The 19,248-nt window shown below is 40.2% G+C and overlaps 4 protein-coding genes across 6 annotated transcripts; 3 read left to right on the top strand and 1 right to left on the bottom strand.

Moving 5' to 3' along the window:
• Positions 1-120: 120 nt before the first annotated feature.
• Positions 121-4,740, top strand: cd151 (CD151 molecule). Of its 2 annotated transcripts, XM_005730081.2 has the most exons (9): positions 121-303; positions 1,181-1,265; positions 1,690-1,881; positions 2,516-2,590; positions 2,973-2,993; positions 3,240-3,344; positions 3,472-3,627; positions 3,733-3,819; positions 3,918-4,740. In XM_005730081.2, the coding sequence occupies exons 2-9, from the start codon at positions 1,182-1,184 to the stop codon at positions 3,975-3,977; spliced, it is 780 nt and encodes a 259-aa protein (XP_005730138.1). In that variant the 5' UTR covers positions 121-303; position 1,181; the 3' UTR covers positions 3,978-4,740. The 2 variants fall into 2 exon arrangements, with proteins under 2 accessions (XP_005730138.1, XP_005730139.1); XM_005730082.2 differs by lacking the exon at positions 2,973-2,993.
• Positions 4,741-4,762: 22 nt separating this feature from the next.
• On the top strand, positions 4,763-7,186 carry gatd1 (glutamine amidotransferase class 1 domain containing 1). Its single transcript, XM_005730083.2, has 7 exons — positions 4,763-4,944; positions 5,086-5,162; positions 6,252-6,357; positions 6,457-6,564; positions 6,667-6,758; positions 6,861-6,954; positions 7,056-7,186. Exons 1-7 carry the CDS (start codon positions 4,896-4,898, stop codon positions 7,169-7,171), a joined length of 642 nt encoding a protein of 213 aa, XP_005730140.1. The 5' UTR covers positions 4,763-4,895; the 3' UTR covers positions 7,172-7,186.
• Positions 7,187-7,209: 23 nt separating this feature from the next.
• On the bottom strand, positions 7,210-11,335 carry chid1 (chitinase domain containing 1). Its single transcript, XM_005730079.1, has 12 exons — positions 10,917-11,335; positions 10,604-10,747; positions 10,119-10,251; positions 9,974-10,018; positions 9,779-9,885; positions 9,625-9,686; positions 9,447-9,536; positions 9,227-9,328; positions 8,991-9,140; positions 8,208-8,288; positions 8,059-8,101; positions 7,210-7,972 (listed from the first exon to the last, which is right to left on the bottom strand). Exons 1-12 carry the CDS (start codon positions 11,019-11,021, stop codon positions 7,874-7,876), a joined length of 1,161 nt encoding a protein of 386 aa, XP_005730136.1. The 5' UTR covers positions 11,022-11,335; the 3' UTR covers positions 7,210-7,873.
• Positions 11,336-11,365: 30 nt separating this feature from the next.
• On the top strand, positions 11,366-18,976 carry ighmbp2 (immunoglobulin mu DNA binding protein 2). 2 transcript variants are annotated; one of them, XM_013910062.1, is made up of 17 exons: positions 11,366-11,461; positions 11,541-11,557; positions 12,744-12,826; positions 13,063-13,232; positions 13,657-13,852; positions 13,939-14,036; positions 14,149-14,312; positions 14,410-14,610; positions 14,693-14,834; positions 14,921-15,095; positions 15,865-16,047; positions 16,141-16,259; positions 16,354-16,448; positions 17,136-17,259; positions 17,372-18,181; positions 18,277-18,476; positions 18,609-18,976. In XM_013910062.1, exons 3-17 carry the CDS (start codon positions 12,750-12,752, stop codon positions 18,804-18,806), a joined length of 2,952 nt encoding a protein of 983 aa, XP_013765516.1. In that variant the 5' UTR covers positions 11,366-11,461; positions 11,541-11,557; positions 12,744-12,749; the 3' UTR covers positions 18,807-18,976. The 2 variants fall into 2 exon arrangements, with proteins under 2 accessions (XP_013765516.1, XP_005730137.1); XM_005730080.2 differs by having other exon boundaries at positions 11,366-11,557.
• Positions 18,977-19,248: the final 272 nt, after the last annotated feature.

Below are 19,248 nucleotides of genomic sequence, written 5' to 3'. Positions count from 1 at the left end.
TGTGTCTTGAAAAAAATCAGTTAAACCTTTTAAGCTGCATGCTTTAAAGCAAGTAGAGCTCGTATGCATGGGAAACCAGCTGGGGGCAGACAAGTACAGCTTGCAGAGGGGCGAGCAGCCTGTTGTGCCAAAAGAGGACAGACGCTCAGACCCTTGAGTGGGAGGCTCGAGTGTGACTGTCAGCTGAGAACTTACACTGTTGCGCTCAACCTTCAAAGACAGTTGGACGCTGAGGTCGGCGGACTCTGAGAAGACGTTACCCTGATAATCTACATCCTTTGGGAGGTCCACCATCTAAACCAGGTAGGAGTATTTTGGTCTGTGTGAAAACAGAGCAGTTTTTCCATGACATAATGAGTTAAAAATAACTCTGAATATGACCACGGTGATATTGTTTTCAGTCGTACTTACACATTAAGATTGTCTTAAAAGTATATTTTAATCAGGTTTATACGTGTTATCTTTTTAACTGTTCTTTATTTATGTTTGTAAACAAAGATGTTCATTTGTGTTTAAAATATAAAAAACAGAAAAGAAAAACATTTCCCATGATGCTCAGGATCATGACTTCTCTCAAAATAGAAGCACCAGGAAAGTTCTGTTTAGGCAAGAATAACAACATTTGACTTGAGCCTGAAGTAAAGAGTGAAAAGCTAACACAAAATCACTGAAGAATGAGACGATCAGATTATGTTACTGAAACGGGGGACGGATGTGTGTCTGCTGGATGATATGTGACACAGGACGTTAAGTATGTTTTCCCCACAACATATTTGATTTCCTCTCTGAGCTCTTTTCCATTGCACTCTTATAGCACCTCGAGCTACTGCGCAAAGACTAAGGTACAATCTCAACAATAGCTGTCACAAAAAGCCCAATTGTTCTGCAACCCACGGCAAAGGCAGAACTAAAGGGAACTGAAAGAGGAAACTGATATACAAATAAACTGCATATATAACTACATCACATATGACACTAATACAGCTTTCCATTATAAAGGAGAGGAACAGAAATCTGTGTAAATCTTGCGGGGGGGGGGGGTATAGCCTGCAGTTTTGCTCTCAGTATCTTGTAGTAATCCCTTTAGGGGGAGACTGAGATGTGCCATCGAATATTTGGTTGTTTCTTTATTGTGTCAGCTTGAACGCTGCTAACATTAATAATTCCCCTTTTTTAACAGAATGGAAGTTCGACGTGAAAAAAAGCACGCCTGCGGGACGATTTGTCTGAAGTATCTTCTTTTTCTTTTCAATGTTCTTTTCTGGGTAGGTTAATATAAAAGTGCAAAGATTTTCACTGAATTTTAGATTACAAAAGCAACTTTTGAACGATGTCATATTAATTCAGTCAGTTGTAATTGATTTAAAGTTGCAACATTAAATTTGTGCAGTGCTTAAAATGCCATAGACATTAAGATGACTTCCTTCGTACACAGACACATTAAAAAAACAAAAAAAACCAAACAAACAAACATACAAACTTTTTTATTTACTTATTTTTACTTTATTAACTGCAATTTCCTTTAGGCTTTAAGAATAGACTGATGTTCTAGTCTCTCAGGGCTTACACTGAACGAATGAGGCGTTGTCCAGTGTGATCACATTTTAAGAGCAAAGTTATAACTTATGTGCTGCATTCTCACTACGAGCATCTGGTTTGAGTTGAGCTGGTAACGGTATGTTCTGTCAGCTGGCAGGTGGGGCTGTGTTGGCGGTGGGCGTGTGGACTCTGGTGGAAAAGAGCGACTACATCAGTTTGCTGAGCTCCAGCTTCTATGCAACTTCGGCGTACATCCTGATAGCTGCTGGAGTCATCGTGATAGTGACCGGGATAATCGGCTGCTGTGCCACGCTGAACGAGATGAAGAGTCTTTTGGTTGTGGTACGGTGACCACGCCCACAAAATACTACCTGTTACAGAAAAACTGATTTTTCTTGGCCGTTTCACTTCACTCCACAGAAGCTGAAATCCTTTTTTCATTAGTTCACATGAGAAACCATGGCACTTTTAAGTCCATGTTTATACACTCTCACCCCCTGGTCCAGGTTGTGTATTGAAAGCTAATCCTTGGTGACCTTCTGTCTCGTCTGCCTGCACTCAGTGCAGCTCATTATGCCAGGCATGCCTGTCAGATATAACAGATAAAGTCATGCACAGTGTGTCTTTAAGAGTTTAGATATAGAGTGTGGCTCATGCCAGAGGAATGAAGGGCATCACAAGCTGCTGCTTGGACTTAAGAGTGTGTGTGAGTGAGACAGACAGACAGACAGACAGACAGAGGGTCTGTGAGGATATCACTCAGACTCAGTGGTATATCTCTATGGTCATACTCCCCGCAATCTTTATAATGAGCACCTTCCTTTCCCACCATTTAATCACTTATTTTCTGGAGTATGATGTTTGTATTTTGTAGCCATGCACAGATATGTTCAGTGACATTATAACCTGCAAAATGGTGCAAAATAATGGCATTTCACTGTATTCATAGTCATTTTTGTTATGTCTCTGCCTACAGTATCTGATCTTGTTGCTCTGTATTTTCCTTCTGGAAATCATTGCTGGTGTTCTGGCATACATTAACTACCAAGAGGTGAGGTGCCATATTTTCTATTTGTATCTGTTTGTATATAGAGACAAAAGTAAATAGTGACATACAGTTTATTTTGCTATAACTTGCACAGCTTCCAGTACTTTTTATGGTTATATCTATTCATCATTTAAATTTCACCCCAGAAATTACAAATGTCTTTTTTTTGTCTTTCTGCTTGCATTATGTGTATTTTACTAATTCTACTTTCCTTTCAAGTATTTCTCCTAGCTTTGCATCATTTTAATGTCAAATCTAACAACCACTCAGTTGCTGCACTCCTTTGTGAAGTGTGTTTTACATGCTTTTCTGTGCATGTTCATTTGTCCATTTTTCCCCCATCCTTCTCACGCCTCTCTTTCTTCCCCCTTTTTTCTTGCTCTAGTGTTTCCCTTTCTGCTACCAGGTAATCTACTGCAGTGTGTTTCTCCTTTATATCAGTCTGTTTTAGTTCTGACAGGTTGAGGTTATTTTTATTTGCAAGAGTCTTCATTAGAATCAGGGAGTGAGGTCATAGAATCTGTGCTCATATATTTTGAGTTATCTGTGGGTATTGCTCAGGTAGACAGGAATGTTACGGGGGAAGGAGGAAACTTGATCAGGAGCTATTTTTGTTGATGGGAGGTACTAAAGAGCTTCTCCTGTCTCACAGCTGGATGAAGAGCTCAAACAGAACCTGAAAGTGACCATGCAGCAGAAATACCAGCAGCCAGGAGAGGAGAGCATCACACAGGCTGTGGACAAACTACATCAGGAGGTGTGGAAAAGGAGAATTTGTTTCAGAAAAAGGCTCGAATAAAAAATGAGTAACATCAGTAAGACTGGACATGATTAATAATGAAATTCCGTGTTAACTGCAATTTTCTCATTATTTTCCCTCTCAGTTTAAGTGTTGTGGTAGCCACAACTTCTCAGACTGGAGCGACAGTGTGTGGATCCAGGCAGCAGAGAACGAGCGTCTTGTTCCCGATAGCTGCTGTAAAACTCCAGGTGAACTCTGCGGCCGCAGGGACCATCCCTCCAACATCTACAGAGTGGAGGTAAAAACGAGAAAGCTCTCCATCGACGCAGCGTGGCTAAATTTCACATGATAACAAGATATTATTATTTATTCTTTTTTTCCTCCCCTGTTCTTGTGCTCTCAGGGAGGCTGCATCATGAAGTTAGAGGAATTCCTCTTGAGTCAGTTATATATTCTCGGTGCAGTTGGTATAGGGATTGCATTTCTACAGGTGAAAGCTTTTACTGCTGAGCAAAACGGAGATAAATATGAACATCTATTTTAATGGAGTCTGGAAATAATGAGGTCTTTGTGTCTGTTTTGTTTCAGCTTCTGGGGATGATGTTTACATGCTGCCTTTACCGGAATTTGAAAGAAGATCCATACTAATTTTGTACTTCCCCCCTCCCCATCCATCTATTCATTTTCTTCCAATTCATGACCGTGGGGATGGGTGCTGGAGCTTATCCTAGCAGTCATATGGCGAGAGGGAGGGTACACCATTGGACAGGTCACCAATCTGTCACAGGGCTAATACATGAGGACAGACAACCATTCACACCAACAGAATTTAGAATCACCAATTAACCCAACCTTGTGCACACTGTCGGTGGAAGTTGGAGTACCTGCAGAGAACATGCAAACTCCACACAGAAAGGCCCCAGGTTGGATTTGTACCCAGAATCTTCTTGCTATGATAATGCTAACCACCACACCACTGTGACACCCTTGTAGGGATCACTGTAGTTTTTTTAAACATCACAAAATTTAACACAACTTCTAAAATGTTTTCCAAATTATTATAACCCCACCACCCCAAAAAAGTATTTTTTCCCACAGTCCTACGATGCTGCATAGTTACTTCAAACACTGCGATGCTGCTGGACAGCACTGCTCATTTGTTCTCGCAAAAACAGCTTTGCATGTGTTTATGTATTCTTTAATTTAGGTCACAAAGGATTTTTAACTCTTTAAAATGAGTGGTGTATATTTAAAAAGCAGAGCAATATGAGCATGTTGTGGCCGCTTCTCTGTTTGTCTTTTTAATTGCTTTTTTATGTATAGTCATTACAAATGTGTATTTAAAAAACTAATATAAAGAACTATTTTTCTTTGTTGGATGCAAATAAAAGATACTTCCTTATAATTTTCACCCAAATTCTCAGATAATTTCTCCGACTGAACTTTTATTTTGAAACTTATAAGCGGATGTTGTTGTCAGCTGACTGTACACCCTCCTCGCGTATTTCTTTTGCATCGTCTCACCCTCAAGGTTTTTCTTTATAATTTAAAGCAAATATTATTAAAATGTCAGCGAAACCAACGTGTTTGATAGTGGCGAGTGCTTCTTCTCAAGGTGAGCCCGTTAGCTTTACTTTGAACAGCTCGGCTGTTCTCAATCATTCATGAATTTGTCCGTTAGCTTTGACTTACTTAGCGCTGCAGAACTAGCATGAGCTCTCTAAAGCGTTTTATCTCACACATTTTGTTTATTCAGGGGTGTCTGCGAAATCTTTCCATCAGTCCTTCAGCCTTTGTAGTCCGGTCTTTAACCTACAGACAGCCACACCAGGGGTAAGACTCCACCTGACAAGCAAATAGCAGATACACGAACAGCTGTCGTGACCTAAGCGCGTTAGTCCGTACTTACGTAGACACAGTCTCCATGACAACTGCGCAGATTAAAAAAAGAAAAAAAAAAATCAAAGGAGAAATTTAAATAAATAAATAAACACGTCTTTTCTTTTTCTTTTTTTTTTTTACTTTTTCTTTTCGTTTGTTTGTTTTTAAATATGGTGGTAAAGAAAAAAATTCCACGATATTTTCTTTGGGGGGGGGGGGTTACCTTATTTTGGGGAAATTCAGCAATCTCTTTATCACTAAACTATTGTGGTGATTCCTTGTATGCGGTTTTTATGTCCTGGTGAGTACTGAAATTAAAGTTCATTCAAATAACTTTGAAATAGGTGCATGTAGAATAGATAGTTACCAAAAGGACCACAGAGTGGTGCTTCTAGTCAGTGGAGTGTTGCTAAAATTAGAAAGTGATGTATCTTGTAGGATTTAAAAAAAAAAAAAAAAAAAAAAAAAGACCAGCGGTATAATCAAGGGTGATGAATGAAAGAAGAAAAAGAAACTCCAGGACAAACAAGTACCTCGTTTCACTGTGACACCCATTGTCCCTGTGCAACAGTAGCATCACATTTATACAATGTGATGCTGTTGCATCACATTGTATAAAAAAAAAAATGTTACTAAAAAAAAAAAGTGTTTTTTCCTGAAATCCAAGTTTGTTATAAAATTGCAGCTACATTGCCAATCGCAAAATCCATTTTTTTTCTCCTACTGGTAGCTCATCCTGGTAGGGCAGGTAAAATGATCAGAACCCTGAGTTTAAAATATTTATCAACCACCAGTTTCAAGAATTTCAATATTATCGCAACAAAGATACATTATTAGATCCATGTTTGTAGAGATGGACTTACACACCCGAAAAAAAAGTTGTCTTTTATACCCTGCTTTCACCCTACTACTACATCTGAAAGGTCACGGACATGCGCTTTAAGATGCAACCCAGTTCTTGGAAATAGTTCTTGTCCACTTTGTGATCATTACCCTGGGTGTGTGATGTTACCCTGTACAGAAGTGTTTCTGTGGTTGCAGGGGAAGCCAATATACTTTGTTGGGGTTGATGAAAGCACAGCTAGATGGGTGCAGGACTTCAGTGTGAAACCCTACGCAACACCAGCCAAACTTGAATCCATAGATGGTGAGAATATTTATTTCATGCCCATTCGGCCGTTTTCATGTCTGCTGCTTTAACTACCGGTACTATCTGCTCACTTGTGTCACGATGACCCCTTTTAAGGTGCCCGATACCAGGCACTGCTCATCCCACACTGCCCTGGAGCGCTGAATGACCTGGCACACAGCGGCTCTCTGCACCGCATTCTCGCGCACTTCATCTCTCAACAAAGTGAGCTTGGGGCTTGTTTTAACATCTGTATGTATTTTTCTTGTTGTTTTTTTAGGAACACATGTACATGTGGTTTGCTTGTTTTTTTTCCCCTCTGTGCAGAGCCGGTGTGTGCAGTGGGACAGGGAGTGTCTGCACTGTGTTGTGCCACTGAGGGACAGAGGTGGATTTTCAGTGGCTACAGCTTAACAGGGGTTAGTGTTTGGTGAACTCACTAGGGGAAATATAACCCATATATTTGTTCAGCTATCACATGTTTGCTGTATTTAGTAACACCAACTTGTTGATCTTAAAAGCCTTCAGTGTTTGAACTGGTGCGGGAACCTGATTTTGCCAACCTGCCCTTGATTGTAGAAGACTTCGTGAAAGACAGCGGTGGATCGTACACAGGTGAGCTTACCCTGCTAATAACAGAAGAGTCAAATACCAAATAATTATTTCTAAAACAGTCTGATGTTCGTCTCTGTGGGGTTTTTTTTTTTTTTTTGCAGCAAGTCAAGAAGATGCCATGCATGTGGTCGTAGACAGGCACCTCATAACTGGACAGAACATGCAGTCAACCTTGCTCGCTGTAAATAATCTAATCCTGCTCTGTAATGCCAAATAAAAACCTGAAATAATACACGAGGAATGCTCCGATTCGACAGCTTTGTCGTCCCACTTTTATATTCATGTAATTAAACATTTATTTTGAACAAGTATCAGAAAAATGCTGGGTCAGAAAGATGTTTGGCAAAACTGCAACATACCACTTGGTTATTTGTTGATGCTGTTATTATAAACCGAGTAAAAGCAACAGGATTGTGTCGATTCAAACATAATAAAAAATAAAGCATCAGGAGCAGATGTATTGTTGCTGATGGATGAATCTTTTTAAGAGCACAGATGATTTTAGGCGTTGGACTGAAGCGATGCTGCAGATGTCTGAAGGCCTCCAAATATAAATAAACCCTTAATTAAAATGGATACATACTGATAATCATGCAGCTTCTTTTGTTGAATGCAGAGATGTACTAATCTGTACTTTTTTCTTTCTTTTTTAAATCGTATCATCACAGAAAAGAAATAAAATACACTGAAGTACCTTTTTTTGTTGGTTGCAGATGCCTAAAAATAAACCGCCGTGTCATTCAAGAGCTCGATACATTCACGACCCTCAAACAAGTTGAGCGTTAATTAAACCCCGTCAGTGGCTCACTGCAGATGTCGAGATAGGAAAAAAAACAAAACAGCACTGACTTCAATGACAAAAAATATAGATATATTGTGTCAATCCGAGATTCACAGTGTTTGCCAACAAGTCCAACTCTTATAGCAGATCATAGAAATAATCCAGTCCTTGTCCCAATTCCCACAAGGAAATTCCTGTTCCCAGTTCAGCAGCTAAAGAAATCCTCAGGTCGATTGACTGTAAAACAGTTGAAATAATATTAATCACTCATTGATGATTAATACTCCTACTATTCTTTTAATTGCAGAAGTGAACAGTTTTACCTTCAGTGAAGGGTAGTACACCACATGCTTAACTGCATTGTTCCTAAAATAAAAGGCAAAGGACAGGATATTTAATCAAGAAAAGCTCTTGGGACATTTAAATAACCTCAAAATATTGTTTAAACCCTGATGTTTTATTAAATTAATACCTCTTGTAAGTGAAGTAATGCTCTGCAGAGTATTCATCCCAGAGAACCTTTGGCCTGTGTTCTCGCAAGATCTCGATGTACCTGCAGGAAACCACAGACGAGTGCGGTAAGAGGCTTCAAGTCCATGTCAAAGTTCTCAATCGACTCTTTACTCCAATTTATCGCCATTTTTTACTATAAATAAAAAGCTCATGCTACTTGCAGTCAGAAAATTACGTTTAGTACTGTGAAAAAGTCCTGAGCCACCCTGTAATTCTTTTTATTTTGCTAAAAGAAAGGGAACCAATTTTTTTTTTTTTTTTTTTTTTTTAATCCATGCAAACATACGTGGAATTACCAGAGTTTCTACAATTCTAATGAGCTTGAAAGTCAACACAGTCTGAATGCTATGCAGTAAATGTTTAAGGATGCTGCACACCTTGTCGAGGTATGCTATGTTTACTCTTTGAGAATCACCTTTTTATTGCAAAAATATGATTTTGTGTCTGAAACTCCAAAACTGGTTCTTTGCCAAGTCATCTACTATGTGCAGACACAACACTAGTGCGTCCTTCGAGTTAGGTACCTTTTTTATGCTGAGTGATTTATAGATCAGGGTTAAGTGGTTTAACAAAAAAACTGTAATGGAAATGGTCAGGACTGGACTGAAAATGTGTGAAAAAGCAGGAAAAGACTTTTTCAGATCAGCCCAAATATCAAAGAGAAATTAAAAATGCATGCCGTGGAAGAGTTCGGGTCTTAGGAGGTTAAAGTATTGCAGCAATAGCTAGAGTTTCAGCTCACCTTGTTCCCAGGACTGGCTCTGTTCCCTGGCTTGCAAAATCAAGGCCGTACAGATTGAGTCCAAGCAGAATCTTCTCCCTCCACTGAGAGTTTGGTGCAAGCTGGAGGACACAGTCTCTGACCCAGGGCAGCGGAGAGCTAGGGCCCGGCCTATAACAACAACAGCACACAACTCAGAAAACTGGATTAACGCCAGTTTGAATCCTCTTGTTGCATCACCTGTGCCATGTACTCACCTAGCACCACTGGAATAGTCATATGTCATGAGACTGAATCCATCGACGACTGGAGCCAACTGCTCAAACTCCTCCCTGCCAAACATACCCGGCTGCCCTGTGCTGATAATTCACAGGAAAAACAAATCTAAACCAATCACACTGATTGTTTTTGTTGTTGTTGTTTGTTTGTTTTTTTTTTAGCATTTATAGCTGCTGAATGCAAAATAAATGAATTCACCTTGTTACTGCTGGTGGAATAACAAGAATGCAGTCTAATCTTTTAGCTTTCAAAGTCTCGCATATGTGTTTCACCAAATGGACCAGTTCCCTGTGTGGGTAGATCAGAAATGCTTGATTATTGATTAACCTCAGACAAAGCAAAACTTGTGATCGGGGCTTGCAACAGAATCACTCACTTTCTTTTGTTACCTCCCAGCTGACTCCACAACTCCAAGGTGAAGCCATCGAAACCTTCAGTCTGCAAAACCACGGTTTTTACGTTAATCAGTCACCGAATAAACCAAAAACAAGGTTTTATTGGAATTAAAGACACAAACACTACTTGTTTACTTTTGCAACATCCACCAGCTCAGTTCCCAACTCGTCAATTTCATCCTCACTTCCAAATACTGCCATGTAGTCCTGGTAGGACCAGCCATCAAATAAGAGCCGAGGCACTGATGGTTAAAAAAAGAAAATGAACTAATCTGAATCCACACAATCAGACTTGAGTACCTGTGGGCAGTAAAGTTGGCATTCACTCACCAATCCTGACTTTTTTGTTAGACTTGCGTACAGCTTTGACCCAGCCTGAAAAGATCAAAAGATGCTCTTTTACCTCATGTTCATCCGTGACTTAAGGTGAGGCTTTAATCAGTGATAAAGTTAAGGGAAAAAGTGGATCATCTGCCTGGATCGTGATCGTGGAGTCCCGTAACGTCAAAGGTTTCAGGTCCTCGTCTGCGCAGCTGAAGCCACACCGGTGACACCGAAGTTAGCTTGGACCCAAACATCTTGGCAACGTCATAGCCGTGGGAATTCCACTGCAGGATGAGAAAAATAAGTTGTGTCTTTGACTGTGCTAAAACGTACATATGAAACCCTAAAGGGCAGGTTTTTAATTTTCTTACATGACCATAAGCATATTAAATTAAAGTGTTACCAGTGTCATAGATGAGGGGGGATTGGATAGATTTTTTGGTGACAGCTAATAAAGATTAAGAAATTAGAATGTGATTATCAAACCAGTTAATGATTCATTATCTATCAACTGATAAATCTACTCACTGGAGTCCACATGGCTATGGTCTGTCCCATCACTTACACACTATTGTCAAACGTTTAAATTCAGCAGGAGAACAAGGAGATATAATTGTGACTGGATTTCAGACTTACGGGTGTCACATATCCAAGCACTGGTCCTTGAAACGTTTTCTTGATGTGTGCACAGTATCTCTTTTCCTCCTTCGCTATGTCTTTCCAGTGCGGGTCTGACACAACAAGGTTTCTCTGCAGTACAGATAATTCTGCTGGAGATGTCTAAACAAGTGAGATCAAAGAGAAAAGAGCCCGTTTCAGTAAGAGATAACCACGACAGGACGGAGACAGGAGACCAAGGACATTTTAGGCAAACGCATTCAGACCTGTTTGACCTGACAGCACAGAACAGCTCGAACCAGTTTAAAGATTAAGACCTGAAGTTACTCACCTCAGCTTCAGCTTTGTGCGACTTCTTTGCATCGGTTTTTGAAAGTGTGGCACTGACCAGCCAGCAGCATGAGACGATATGAAGGAAGACCAACGAGGCTCTCATTTCCAAAAAGCCAATTTAAAAAACACAGAGCAGTTAAATATAAGATTGGCTAGCTGAGCTCTGCAGATTTGCAGTGCAAGTGTTTCCTTCCTTTACTGGGATGTGTGAGATTAGAAACCACCATATCCTCCCGCGGCCTAAAATCAAGCAGAGCAGTAACCCAAAGCGGCCCGGCTCGTCCTGCTAAAACATACTACCCGAAATAACCATAAACAGACTGAAAGCTTTTGATGTCAGGCGGTTGGTGTCTGTTTGAGTGACAACTTATCTCAATGTGCTTCTGAAGCGTCAGCCTCGCCAGGAAACTTCCGGGGTTTGCATTTTTCAAAATAAAAGGTGCGTGTTTGTGACATCCGAGCCTATAGGTGGCAGTGTGCCGAGTTTGTCAACCAGTAAAACACAAACAAGGAAGAGAACAGGAACCAAACAAATCCACCTGAGTAATGATAGAGAGGGTGTTACATTTCCAAGTTATTTTACATGATTAACTAACGTTAAATTTGGCTTTTCCGTCTTTAGGTTTCAGGCGCTAACAGGTGAGTGCAGTTCTCGCTTGCTAACTGCTCGTAAAGTAAAATGACCGTGGCTGTGATGTTAGCATTTAGCTTTAACATGTTTGTGCGTTGAAACGATTTACCTATACCCTGCTTCTTTTTTAAGGGTTACTTTCATCTATAATAACTAAGTGTGGGTCCTAGTGCTTTTTATTTTACAGCTTTTTTTAAAATTTTTTTACAGTTTTTCCTTTGTTGTTTTTGTCGTTTTCCCCAAATTAAAAATAAAATAAATACAGTAGTGGGTGTACAGGCTAGTAGATTCAGTTTCGGACGAATTATTTAGGAGGAGAAGTACAGAAAAAGTACAAAAATATTTAAATATGGTTAAGACCAATTTAACCGGTGTCGTAATAATAATAATAATAATAATACATTTTATTTGAAAGCGCCTTTCAGAACACTCAAGGACACTGTACACAGCAGAACACTAAAAGCAAGCAGTTTACACAATCATAAAAGCACTAGACATAAAACAAATTTAAAATAGCAGAGTGGAGAGGTTATGTGGGATAAGCTATTTTGAACAAGTGAGTTTTGAGTTGGGACTTAAAGAGAGAGAAGGAAGTGATATTTCTTAAATCTGGAGGTAGGGAATTCCAGAGTCGAGGAGCAGAGCAAGCCCTGCTCCCCATGGTGGCAAGACGGGGAGAGGGGACAGAGAAAGAGAAGAAGAAGATCTAAGACACAGAGATGGGGTGGTGATCTGAACCAGATCAGAGAGATATGCAGGATAGAGATGATGAATAGCCTTAGATGTGTACAAGAGTATTTTGAAATTGATACGATATTTGACTGGGAGCCAATGAAGCTGCTGCAGCTTAGTAGTAGTATGATCATGAATAACTATTATTGCTTTGCATATTTTGTTTGTTATTTGTTTGAGTTTTTTTGTAGAACATTAAATCATTTTTTTGTAACCCAGAGAAAAGGTGTATAGAAATAAAACTGTAAAAAAGTTAAACAGAAGGTAGAAGAAGCATGAACGTTGGAAGCAAAACTATACTTTAGTATTAAAGTGGATGAAATGTCAATTTAACTAATCCATAAATCACAAAATTAAGATTATTTATCAATCTTTGCACATTATAAATATTATAGCATGTAGAGATGTTTTTCTAAAAATCAGATGATGTGCTAGAAACATCTTGTTCTGTTACCATTTCAGTGAGTAATGGCCTTGGAAAAGTTTGTGTCAAAGACACTCGAGCTTCTGCAGGAGGAGCGGGAGGCTGAGATAGAGGAGACCAGGTATGTAATGTCACATCTGCACTGTCAAACGGTCACACTGCAGAATTTAGTTTGCTGAACTGTGCGACATAAAGATGTTTTTATTATTTGTATTTAAATTGTTTTCAGAGAGATTAAGGTGTGGTTTTAAAAAATGGATTTGTTTCTAAACACAGAGATTTCTCCTGAAAATAATCTAAAACCAAATGTTGTTATCAACAGTTGTCACTCGTGATTTCCCTTTTTTGTGCCCTCAGGGTATGGCAGGAGAACATTTCTCTCAAGGATCTTCAAAACAAAGGTGTTTGCCTGCTGAAACTGCAGATAGGAAGTCAGTCCACAGGCCTCTACGGCCGCACAGTCGTCATCTTGGAGCCAAGAAAGCATCTTGGGTTCTCATCTCTGCCAAGCAACAGCTTCGGACCTGGTGAGATTGACATCTGTTTTTACTTTACGAGGCAGAGTGTTCAGCTTTGAGGCCCTTTTCCTTTTAAGATGAGGCTTAAAATTTTCTTTTTTGATAAAGCTTATAGTTAAGGCTGGATCAGGTGACCACGAATCCTCACTTAGTTATCCTGTAACAAGACTAGGCTCTCTTCAACACCAACAAGTCGCAGCAGATGGCTGCCCCTTCCTGAGCCTGGTTCTGTCAGAGGTGTCTTCCTATTAAAAGCTTTGCTTTCCCACTTTTGTCAAGTGCTTGCTCATAGGGGGTTGTCTCTCCATTATTATAGAGTTTTAACTCGCAATATAAAGCACCTTTAGAAATGGTTGTTCTGATTTGCACTATATAAATAAAATGTAATTAAATTATGTTTATATTACAGTGAGGTATGTGTCTGTCTTTGCAGGTGATATAGTTGGCTTGTATGACACTACTGGATGCACTGCAGCCTCACAGATCAGTACTGGGATTGTGACAAGGGTCGGCCAAGCATCTGTAAGTGTGGCCTTTGATGATTTAAAGGATGGCCACAGTTTAGATTCAGATGCACTTTACAACCTTTTAAAGTTAGCAAACGACGTCACTTACAAACGAATGAAACGGTGAGGAATATCTGTAACCAAAAATACCTCGGTGCATGTGAATCAGTACACTTTTGAAACTTAACCCATGGGGTTTCTGCTTGCAGTGCTTTGAATACATTAAATGGATACAACAATGGACCAGCTTCCAATTTAATAAGTGTCCTCTTTGGAGACACAAAACCTACTTCTCAGTCACAACCAAGTGAGTAAATATTAGCTCCTGTTTTAATTAAATGATTTTTTAGAAATCTAAGTTTCCATATGCATATATAACATTCAGCGCATTGGTGTTTGCCTCTGTTTTATTTCATCAGATAAGGTTGAATTCTTTAACTCAAACTTGGATGACTCCCAAAGAGAAGCTGTATCCTTCGCTCTGTCACAGAGAGAGCTTGCAGTGATTCATGGGCCTCCGGGCACTGGGAAGACCACCACTGTGGTGGAAATCATCCTGCAAGCTGTCAAACAGGGGCAAAAGGTGCAAAAATGTGAATTTGTTAGTGTATAAAGAAGAATGTTATCAATGCCACAACTCTAGTCTAGACAGGATCACTTTGGCTCTTGTGACTGTGCAGGTCCTGTGCTGTGCTCCTTCAAATGTGGCGGTGGATAATTTAGTGGAGAGGTTAGCCCAGGGCAAAGCCAAGGTCCTGAGGCTGGGTCACCCAGCCAGGCTACTGGAGTCCATACAGAAACATTCACTGGATGCCATCCTGGCTCAGAGTGACAACGCAAACATCATCGCTGAGATCCGGAAGGACATTGATAAAGCATTTGTGAGTATTATAGTGTGGTGTCCCGCTAACATGTCATTTTAGTGCCGTCTCAAATGATTTGTGATGTTGTGATTGTTCCAAGACGGGAATGAAAAAGGAGAAAGGAGAACGGGGGAACATGAAACGAGAAATAGGAGAGCTGAGAAAAGAGCTGAAAAGCAGAGAGGCAGCAGCCATCGCCCAGATCCTTAAAAGTGCTGACGTTGTGTTATCAACCAACACAGGTGAGTAATGGCCCGATGACAGTGTCATTCAGATGCTGGAGTAATGATGAAAGGTAATCAGAGAGCGCTTGTCTGCGTGTGTGCAGGTGCCTGCGATGACGGGCCTCTGAAGTTCCTGCCAGCTGAACATTTTGACTGGGTGGTGATAGACGAGTGTGCTCAGGCACTGGAGAGCAGCTGCTGGATCGCCCTGCTTAGAGCGCGCAAGTGCATCCTGGCTGGAGACTACAAGCAGTTACCACCTACCATTAAATCACAAATGTAAAAAAATTCAAGTTTGGGTTTTTTATGCATTCATAATATTCAGCATTTGATATCTATACCGTTGTGACTTTTTTTCCTCAAGTCCCAGAAGTTTTTAACCTTAAAATACACGATGTAGCATTTATCTGTTGCCAGTATGTAAATGAATTGTAACATAACCTGAACAATGAGACATTCACTGCCTGCTTTTATTAAGCCTCTGGAGTTAAAAGTGGAGGACAAAATCCAAAGGATGTCACTAGAAATAGTTTTTAGAATTTTAATTTTTCCTTTAAAAAGCACTTTTGACACATTTTCTGAAGCATTCAGATTTCTGATTATAAAAACAACAAGCTTGGTTAAAGGATAGGTTTCATAGTTTTCCAGTCTGTTGCTTTTTAAAACCCCGAAACAGGTTTTTCTAGCTCTAATCAGCTCTTCTGTGTGTACTGGTGGTTCAGAGATCTCATCCTAATGCACTTTTAATCCCAGTATCAAATCAGTTATAGAAAGAAGTCATCGATGCTCCATCCATTTTTTTCCACTTTTCCAATTCAGGGTTGTGCAGGGCGGTAACCTATTCCAGTTGTCACAGGGCGAGAGGCAGGGTACAGCAGGGATCTCTCCTGGTATTCTGGCTTTCTCCCACAGTCCAAAGATGTGCAGTTAGTGGGGTTGGGTTAAATGGGTATTCTAAATTGGCCGTTGATGTGAATGCGAATGAGGCTGGTTTTCAGAAATTAAAATGTAGATCTCTAAAATTTTTATGTTGTTCTGTTGCATACAGGGCTGCATCAAAAGGCTTATCTCTGAGTCTTATGGAGAGACTTATCCAGATGTACGGGGACTCGGTGGTTCGTATGCTGACAGTTCAGTACCGCATGAACAGTGCCATTATGCAGTGGGCCTCCAAGGAGATGTACCATGGAAGACTGACCGCTCACAGCTCTGTGGAGGGACATTTACTGAAGTGAGACTCAATGTACTATTTTAAAGCATCTCATATTTGAGTTCTGGTGACGGATGAATCTTTGGATTCATTTAAAAATGTCGCTCAAAACAGAGATCTAGCAGGAGTTGCATGCGTTGAAGAGACCAGCACGCCGCTGCTTCTTATTGACACAGCAGGGTGTGGTCTGAGTGAAATGGAGGTCGCAGATGAGCAGTCCAAAGGCAACACAGGTTATTCTTTTTTAATTTTAGCTTGTAAACAAGCCATGTATGTTTACTGCTTGTGTGGTATGACAGTTTAACAGCGTGTGATGTGTTTCCTCAGGTGAGGTCGACATCGTCGATCTGCACATAAAAGCTCTGACTGAAGCTGGAGTTAAAGCTAAAGACATAGCTGTTATTGCTCCATACAATCTACAAGTAAGTCACAGAAATGAGACTGGCAGCACCGAAAGTAACTGATTGGTTTCAAAATTCCAGGGAGAATTATTAAAAAATTTTTCCTGAAGGTCAGATCATCATAGCACAGTGATTAGGGAAATGCAAAAAGGATGTAAAGACTAGTATAAAGAATGACTTAACTTTTAAGTAACTTAATGCATTACTTTAAAGAAAAGTGATATGTGTATTACATTGTTTAAAAAAATAAATAATTCCCCCAACAGAGAAGAAATAGTGCCAACGTGCACAAACATTTGACCACAGGGTGCAATAAATTTGCATGTATGTATGTAAAAACATCTTTCCCTTTGATAAAAATAAACACCCGAAGCTTTATCATTTAAATGGTACATGGTAAACACACTGGTACTTATATAATGTCGTTCTACTTAATTTTGAGCACTCAAAGCCTTTTCTAAGTCTCATTCAGCCAATCACACACATTCATACAGTTCTTTTATCTAACATTCACACACTCACACTGCAATTGGTGGCAACTCGGGCTTCGGTATCTTGCCCAAGGATACTTCGACACAGGTGGACCCATCAATCCACCGACCTTCTAATTGGTCGACATTCCGTTATACCACTTAAACCACAGCTGCCAAGGAAAATCGATATAACAGTGCTGTTTTGAATATAACAACCGTTCTTCTCTCCGTGCAGGTCGATCTTCTACGTCAAAAACTTTCTGCAAAGCATCCAGAGCTCGAGATAAAATCAGTGGATGGATTTCAGGGCAGGGAAAAAGAGGCTGTCGTGTTGTCGTTAGTTCGATCCAACAGAAAAGGTAATTCATGACATTCCTTTTAATTCTGTCACAGAATTGCAGATGTTAGCTGCATTAAACATAAACAACAGGCTATCACAATTTTTTTTCCCACTGATTCCATTTATTTTAGGTGAAGTTGGATTTCTAGCAGAGGACAGAAGGATAAATGTTGCCGTTACGCGTGCAAGACGACACATCGCTGTCGTGTGTGACACTCAAACCGTTCAGAATCACGGTTTTCTGAAATCCCTGATTGATCACATGACTGAGTTTGGTGAGGTCAGAACAGCGTTCGAGTACATTCAAGACATCGTACCACAAAACTACACCCGTGACCACAAAGATGCGAAAACAGCCTCTTCCAGCACCTCCACATCTACCAAACACAAGGTCAAGGATCAGCCCTCCAGTAAAGCAAAGCCAGGACAGAAAAAATCTGCTGGTAGCAGCAGCAAGGAAAATGCAGCTGGTTCAGAGAAGCAAACAAAGTCTAGCACATCAGCAGAGCAAGAGCAGAGTAAGGGCAGACGCGCTGAGATCAGAGAGCAGGTGGAAAGGTTTATGAAGGACTTAAACCAGAGTGAGCTACAGTTTCCGTCATCATTTAACTCTCATGACCGGCTGCTGGTCCATGAGATCGCTGAAGAGCTGGGCCTCATTCATGAGAGCAAAGGAGAGGGAAGTGAGAGGTGTATCACTCTCTCCAGACCCCCAGTGTCAAAACCAGCCAAAGAGGAAGCACGAGCAGCAACGGAAGAGGAAGAGGAAATGATCCCAGATTCAAAAAGTGAGCCATCGTCTCAACCCCCCTTAGATCTGAAAAGTTTACATTTAGAGAGGATGAAGAGGGAGCAGAAGAAAAGGGAAGAAAACGCTCAACAAAAAAAGCAACAGAACAACATTCATCCAGCTCAAGGCCACTCATCAAAAAAAGCAAAAGGTTTGCATCAGAAGAGTCTAAACAAAGCATTTAAAGGTGTTTTCTTACTCATCAGCTTTCTAACAGTTTAACTCTGCATCATGTTTCAACCCCAGGAAAAAATCGAACCAAGGCTGGGGCCTGCGACATCGCTGCTGCCTCTGCTCCAGATGACGACTTCGACACACTCATCAGTAGTGTCATGAAGGCCGACAGTGTTTGTAGTTTTGTCAAGTGCAAAGCATCTGTGCTAACACTCGGGCAGCTCTGCCTGTTCTGTAACAGGCAGTATTGTCTCAGTCATCATATACCAGAGGTAAGAGGCACGCCTCAACTGAGTAGTATGTTTGACGTGTAGGTTAACAGGTAACACCTGCCAAGCATCTGTGGAATTTATGTTTTTTTTTTTACGTGAAAGTCTGATTGACGTCTTGCAAATACTTTTCAGGTTCACGGTTGTGGAGATAAAGCCAAGTCTCATGCTCGAATGAGGATAAGTAAAGAGGGTGTTCTTTATGCTGGGAGTGGGAAGAAAGACAAATCTATGGACCACAATAAGAAGGCCTATCTGCAAAGAAAATTGGACTCTAAGCTAAAAGACATGGCGTCACAGAGGAAGCCAAAAAACAAAGAGAAGGATGGTTAATGCCACCACTTGACATTAAATTTAAATAAATCTAAAGACTTTGTTGTGAAAAAGCTAAAAGAGTGTTTGAAATTGTTTATTTTCTTGCTCTTTGGACCTCAGTTTGATACAGTAAAGTACAATTTCCTGCTGAAAAACTCTTATTTAAATAAATAATTTTAATTACAAAACATTTTCATTGTGTTTCAGTCACAATATTTATTGCATACATTACCAGTACTGTTATGACACGTAATGGAGCCTGCCTTTTAACTCTACAGAAATGGGAAGCTATTCTACTTTCACTTTGATTATCTGGGGACAGATTGTCAATGGACTCGCGTTTTGCACATCCTTACACAATCCGGGGGAAAAGTAGGGGAAAACCTTCTCAGTAAATTTGTCTTTGAATGTGTGGATCTTTGTAGAATCTGCAGCATTGATGAAAACGACTTTTCCCTTC

This window comes from Pundamilia nyererei, unplaced genomic scaffold (assembly GCF_000239375.1).
Source record: "Pundamilia nyererei isolate P.nyererei 1_Seehausen unplaced genomic scaffold, PunNye1.0 scaffold00035, whole genome shotgun sequence".
Taxonomy (NCBI): Eukaryota; Metazoa; Chordata; class Actinopteri; order Cichliformes; family Cichlidae; genus Pundamilia; species Pundamilia nyererei.
The sequence above is the reverse complement of the archived record's forward strand: the minus strand, read 5'-3'. Positions and strand labels throughout refer to the sequence as shown.

Bases quoted from the DNA above. Each gene is read 5' to 3' on its own strand.
- chid1 (XM_005730079.1), bottom strand. From the start codon at position 11,021: ATGAGAGCCTCGTTGGTCTTCCTTCATATCGTCTCATGCTGCTGGCTG. The intron at 9,537-9,624 runs GTGAGTGATTCT...CTACCCACACAG, and splicing joins CTGGGAGGTAACAAAAGAAA to GGAACTGGTCCATTTGGTGA. The intron at 8,102-8,207 runs GTATTAATTTAA...CTTTTATTTTAG, and splicing joins CATTACTTCACTTACAAGAG to GAACAATGCAGTTAAGCATG.
- ighmbp2 (XM_013910062.1), top strand. From the start codon at position 12,750: ATGGCCTTGGAAAAGTTTGTGTCAAAGACACTCGAGCTTCTGCAGGAG. The intron at 14,313-14,409 runs GTGCAAAAATGT...GTGACTGTGCAG, and splicing joins CTGTCAAACAGGGGCAAAAG to GTCCTGTGCTGTGCTCCTTC. The intron at 17,260-17,371 runs GTAATTCATGAC...CATTTATTTTAG, and splicing joins AGTTCGATCCAACAGAAAAG to GTGAAGTTGGATTTCTAGCA.
- cd151 (XM_005730081.2), top strand. From the start codon at position 1,182: ATGGAAGTTCGACGTGAAAAAAAGCACGCCTGCGGGACGATTTGTCTG. The intron at 1,266-1,689 runs GTAGGTTAATAT...ATGTTCTGTCAG, and splicing joins TTTTCAATGTTCTTTTCTGG to CTGGCAGGTGGGGCTGTGTT. The intron at 1,882-2,515 runs GTACGGTGACCA...CTCTGCCTACAG, and splicing joins TGAAGAGTCTTTTGGTTGTG to TATCTGATCTTGTTGCTCTG.
- gatd1 (XM_005730083.2), top strand. From the start codon at position 4,896: ATGTCAGCGAAACCAACGTGTTTGATAGTGGCGAGTGCTTCTTCTCAA. The intron at 6,565-6,666 runs GTGAGCTTGGGG...CCCTCTGTGCAG, and splicing joins GCACTTCATCTCTCAACAAA to AGCCGGTGTGTGCAGTGGGA. The intron at 6,759-6,860 runs GTTAGTGTTTGG...TGATCTTAAAAG, and splicing joins GTGGCTACAGCTTAACAGGG to CCTTCAGTGTTTGAACTGGT.